The 5986-nt window shown below is 39.8% G+C and overlaps 1 protein-coding gene across 1 annotated transcript; it reads right to left on the reverse strand.

Moving 5' to 3' along the window:
• On the reverse strand, positions 3397-5980 carry LOC105167989 (ankyrin repeat domain-containing protein 13C-like). The gene is made up of 2 exons (XM_011087887.2): positions 4552-5980; positions 3397-4150 (listed from the first exon to the last, which is right to left on the reverse strand). Exons 1-2 carry the CDS (start codon positions 5944-5946, stop codon positions 3812-3814), a joined length of 1734 nt encoding a protein of 577 aa, XP_011086189.1. The 5' UTR covers positions 5947-5980; the 3' UTR covers positions 3397-3811.

The raw sequence follows: 5986 nt of genomic DNA on the forward strand, positions 1-5986 counted from the left end.
ACCAAGACTGGTTTTATTGAATGAACTAAACAAAACCATCATCATCATCCCAATTAATACGTATGTTATGTGTGTTAATTATTAGTCCAACTTTCTATTTTGGGGATTTTCGTTTGGGTTTGGGTTTGGGTTTTGGGTACTACCCCCGCCCAGAGCACAATCTTTGGTTGTCAGAGTTGGCTTTCTCAGGTATTATTATGAGTATTTTAAACTATTAAAGAAACTTCAATCTCAGACGCTAGCTACGTCCGGAGACTCCGGACAAATATTAAAAGTAATTAACTAGTTAATATGTTTATGTTTGTCTATGACATTTTTATATACACATTCTTTCAACATCTTATGCTCATTAATTAATCATTCCATTCTCAATTTTGAATGTGCATTGTTGAAAAGTCGTTTCGATTGGTGCAAGAAAAGGGAAGTCTTAAGATTTGTATTCCACCCAAGCCCCTCGTCTCGGTCCAACTTTGAGCAACAATGATTCAATAGTACAAAGGAACAGGAAAAGACACAATATTCTTGAAAGCAAGATTTGCAAGTGAATTGAGGGCAGTATAGCCGTTCTTGACTCTTGGCACACAGCAATGGCATTCAGTTCATTAATTTCTGCAGCAATTTTTACTAGTACTATTCAATAAGTTCAGCAAAGATGAGCAACGTTTAGATTTCACAGTTACCCTTCCGCAATATCTGTGCTATTCACTGGTAACTTGGACGTTGTTATACCTAGGATTGAATTTTGTTATTTAAATCAAGTTTAATCGAATCAACTCAATTTTAAACTATCCACCAATCTCATTGTACTGTAAGTGTATTGTATTTGATCATATAATTAATTTAGGTCCCACCAACCGGCTTAGAATTTTCCTTGATTGGACTACACTGCCACATCAAATTTACCACATGCCATCATCAGGGAAGCAATGCATAGTAAATTTTCATAGATCAAGTGGTTGCATTGATTTCTTAGTATATATATATCTCAAACAGTTACTGTTGCTTTTGGTTGAATTGTAAAGGATAAGTGGCTTTAATGATGAAGTAAAAAAAACATATTCCTGGACACCTACCACAAACACTTGTAGGAAACATTTAGGTAGAGGTAAGTAATAAATGCAATGCAAAAGGTTTCTGCTTCTCCTTCATCTTTCCGACAAAGTTTAATTTCTTGAACCCCAATTTAATCCAAATAATCATCATGTGTTAAAGCTTTGTAAAACAGGAAATTATGTGGTAACTGAGGTAAAAACCTTGTCCATGTTTGAAAATACAAGTTTTATGCGCCTGAACAGGAAAAGAAGAACAAACTGATGAAGTGGAAGATAATTACCTGTTTCTAGACTGCATGGAGATGAAAAGAGCGACAGGGAGCCAAATGAGCATCGCCAGTAGTACGCGTACGTGATATTGGCACGGCTCAATCAAATAACTGACCTCTATACCTACAGAGCGCGGCTCTCTAATTGAACTGCACCAATATCTCGTGCGGTTAAACATTCATCGGCAGGCCTCTATCACTATTATTCTCTATTCTCAATGTATGTGTTTTACATATATCCAACCCCAACTACCAGATATCCTTCCTCAACCACAAGGAAAAATAAAAACATATACATTTCCTTAGAATTTCTTAAGTGAACAATATGTATACCTGCAGTGAGGCTGTATATGTCACTCCCTCGAGACCAATATATATATAAGATAGATAGACTGAGGGGGTGGGGTTTGGGGTTTGTGGGGTGTAATTTAGAGAAGCAGGCATTGAATTTGCCAACAACCCAACAACAAAAGGGAGAGTATATTTACTCAAAAGCCAAGCAAAGATGAAAAAGCACAGTGCAGCATGCAAGATCTGGTGACTTCAATATGCATTTATGAGGTGGGGAAATGCAAAATGCTAATTAAGTACGGGAATTTTTTTTTGGTTAAATCAAACCAAATTAATCAAGAGTGAGTGTGATATATTTTTTCATTAATTATTTTTTTAAATTATACATCGATCACAACGCAAATATATAAAATTTATCATATAATTGATTCAAACTCCAACTGAAGTAAATTTACTGTACTCCCATTACAACTAAATCTCAATTTCAAACCACATTACAAGTTTCTTGGCAAGTTGATTTCTTGATATCCCGCCAACATTTCCTGGCCTCACCCTCACATAAAAATAAAGATGTAATATCTTAATATTGTAAATGAATGCTCTCATGCCAATATTTCCTTAGTGGCTATTGATTTGATGTTCCTGTATTATGGGACATTAAATCACATGTTTACTTGTTTCTCATGAAAGAATATTAATTATGTTACAACTACCTAATAAAAACATTTAATTTAATTGTACGTGGACTATGTCACGCTATAATGACTGATGAATTGTCACCTTCTATAAACTCCTCACTAGTCCTTTATATCAAGTCTGAACACAATTATTATAAAAGAAATGACCGCTCATCTATCGATAAACTATAAATTTTGAGAGTAAAATTCAAATTAACTTTTCACTATCAATAAAAACATACACAAACATGGAAAAAAAAAGGATAAATTATAATAGGTTGTCATGAGTTTTGTTGTAATTACAAATATCCCTTATTATTTTAAAAATTATAAATATTCTAACAAATAGTCCCTTTTGACAGCTCATTATAGGGGATATTTGTTAGGGTATTTTTATAATTTTGAAAATAATGAGAGAATATTTATATCAACACAAATTTTAGTGTAGTACATTGAAATTTACCTAAAAAATAATCACAAGTTATTCATCTTCATTCTATTGCTCTTTTATCTCGATTGTGTACACAACTAAGTTATGAGAAGCATAAAGTTGAAGAGACAAAAAGAACAAAAAAAAATTTGTAGAGTGCAGGAGTTTCTGGGCCGTGAGCCCATGTGGAATGGGTAGAGATTTAAGAAACATGGGCCAAGCAATGGCAGACTGCTTCCAGTTCTGTCGGACTTCTTGTGCAGTTCCTTTCAAAATCGTACGTATCTCATCTGTATGCAATACTACTACAGTTGATCTGTGTTTGGGGTCTAGGTACAACGAACACACAACCATTAAGGTGAAATTGCTGACCGCCATTTTGCCATCTTCCTCCTGCCAACATTTAAACCTTGTATTAAGGAAGCATATGGGGTAAGAGATGAGAACACCAATAATAGCATATAATATTATGTCAGGATGTTCAAAGTCTGGTTTGGGGCTAGACCATATTCTTTCTTTCTGGACTAAGATTTCAGGTTCCTTTGCTTTCTGATTTAATTACTTGCTACATTCTTCTCTTGAACTGCGTGTAAACGCCTATTCTAATCCTGTTTTTATCTCTTTACCCTTTTGCTTTCAAGATTTTCCTTCAACGAAGAAGAGCAACTTGGGGAACATAAAAAGGGATTAAAGATACATTTCTTCATCAATCTAAAAAAGGGGAGGGAGAGAGAGATAGGCACTCTACGGGAAAATGCATGCTTGCTTTCACTGCAAACAAGAGTTTCCCCCTGTTCATTCCAAAATTAACACAAATTCCACAGCTCCATTGAACAATTTATCGAGACAACCCGTAACCTATTCTAAGAACAACTAGTTGGTTTTTTCTACGATTTAACGATGTTTGGTAAGTTTCATCATTCTCCCACTTCCCACTTGGACCTCCACAAGTCCCCAATCTACACAAGTACAACAACATCATCTTTGCTTTGCTTATCACAAGAAATTCTCAAGAATTTAGCAACTTTTATACAACATTATAATCTCCAAACCATAAAGACATGATATCTAAGCATTCGTTTTGTTCATTGTTCATTTTGTTTTCCTGGTAGACTTGGACTTGTTCAGTTTCTTCAACTTCTCATCAAAACTACTCCAACTGTAACCACTCGGGATCGCGAATGGATCCACCGCCTGCCTGCCACCACTATTACTACTCTTTTGGTGGCGGCCACCCCTCAACCACGACGATAAGTAATTGCTATTATCACCACTGGCACTGGTGCTACTCTCATCTTCACTGCTTCTTGCATTTGCAGCAAATTGCCTTGGACTTGACAGTGGAGTGTAGAAATCTTCAACTGGCTTCAGCTCAACAAATTTTGTGAATGTCATTACCACTCTCACTGTAGGAACTACAGGGATTGCCACCTGATTCAAGAACCAAACAGTAAGACTTCTTTTTCTTTTACAAAATCAAAAGCAATTTAGACTGTTTGAATTTCAATCATTCAAATTAAAAGGCAGACTTGTTCAACTATTATTATTCATGATATGCATGTGACAAAATTTAATACTGCAAGAATTACTTATAGACAAAGGTAAAATTGAGTAGGCTCAAGAATGGGCCGGAGGTGGGACTAAAGGGCCCACGGTGGGCCCCTTGAGATGCTTCTATGTCAAATCGAAAATCCTTCATAAAACAAAGGACGTTGCTTGTGCTTAGGCATGAAAAGAATGAATTGAAATAAAGCAAATCAAAATCAAACACTGAATCAGAAGACAAGGGAGGGACCCACAGGACAAACTTTATTACCGATTTTGACCATTACCTTTACGGGAAATGTCCCCGGTGGAAACGTCGTCGTCATCACTTCCCGCATTCGCCTAACGGCCTTGATCTTGTTCGCCAAAATATCGAGTAACGGCAGCAACTCCTCCGTCTTCAGAGGGAACTGTTCCGTCAACCAAACCATTGGTCGCAGGCTCTTAGTGTATTCTTTGTCCTTAGTCTGCGGTGGCGCCACAAGTCTGTCAACCTTACACGGCGGCGGTGTTCTTCTCTTTGAATCAACCGGAATTATGTCCACGCTTTGCCGGGATACTGTCACGAATTCTCTATCCTCCCTCACGAAACTGCTGTGCCGCCGTTGCCTATCCGTGGACACGCTGAATCTTGGATTCTCCGCCACAATAAAGCCCTCGTCTGACTCCTCGTCGATCTCCAACGGCAAAATGCAAGTTGGAGAAAATGGGTCATCTCTATTCTCTGCGGCGTTCACTTTTCGCGAACGGAAACTAAAGATTACATTGTGCATTTCGTAAACACTAGCTTTCCACGCCCCCACATTTTCCATTTTCTCTTGTCTTCTCCAATTCGTACGGCCGATTAGTTCCGCTTTCGTGACGTCCATTCCAGGACGATAAACGCTGGTTTGGTTACAGAAATTTGCAATGTCAGAGTCTGACAATGGATTCCCGGCGTTCTCGAATGCGTCGTAGATTTTTTTCTTGTCGTGGTTAAGGATGAGGAGGGAGCCTTGGGGTATGTCGATGTCGAGAGCATTGTTGTAATTAACATCGTTGAGGAAAAGAAAGCTTTGGTTGGCGCGTTGGATTTTGAGGCCGTCGTAGCCGGCGAGAGAGGTGTCGGCGCGTAGGTTGCCCTCGCGCTTCCAGATTTTGTAAGTGTCGGACGGAGCGATTTTACCGACAAATGGCACGATGGAGCTCTCGAAATGGAAGGAGATCTCCATGTAGAAATCGCGCATCCGACGAAGGGCTGCGACGAGGCGAGGGAGTCGCCTCCGCCACTTCGCCCAAGCGGCTAGGTGGTGGTGCTGGACTAGTGCGGAAACGATCGCCGGGCATCGACGGAGGAGTGCTTCCTGGAGGGGGTTCCATCCGGCGGCGTTCTGAAGAGAAATATCGGCTCCGGCGGCGGCAAGTGCGCGAGCGGCAGCGGCGTCGTTGAGGCAGACGGCGAGGTGAAGTGGGGTTTCTTTAAGGCTGTTATCCCGGCGGTCAATGGCGGTGGAAATCCTCTCGGAGAGGCGTTCTTGGGCGAGAGATTCGGATTCGGTGTGAATTCGAGTGGGGTCAGACAGTTTGGGCAAAGAAGAAAGCAGTTTGTTGAGAGTGGCGTGATCACCTATGGCGACAGCGTAGTGGACGGGGCTGGCAGCGTAGTCTTGAGGGCGTATAACGGTCGAAGACGACTTGGACATTGTAATGAAGGCAAGGGTGCGTGAGTTACCTCTGCGCTTT

Source organism: Sesamum indicum, linkage group LG8, assembly GCF_000512975.1.
Source record: "Sesamum indicum cultivar Zhongzhi No. 13 linkage group LG8, S_indicum_v1.0, whole genome shotgun sequence".
NCBI classification, from domain to species: domain Eukaryota; kingdom Viridiplantae; phylum Streptophyta; class Magnoliopsida; order Lamiales; family Pedaliaceae; genus Sesamum; species Sesamum indicum.

Bases quoted from the DNA above. Each gene is read 5' to 3' on its own strand.
- LOC105167989 (XM_011087887.2), bottom strand. From the start codon at position 5,946: ATGTCCAAGTCGTCTTCGACCGTTATACGCCCTCAAGACTACGCTGCC. The intron at 4,151-4,551 runs GTAATGGTCAAA...TTCTTGAATCAG, and splicing joins CGGGGACATTTCCCGTAAAG to GTGGCAATCCCTGTAGTTCC.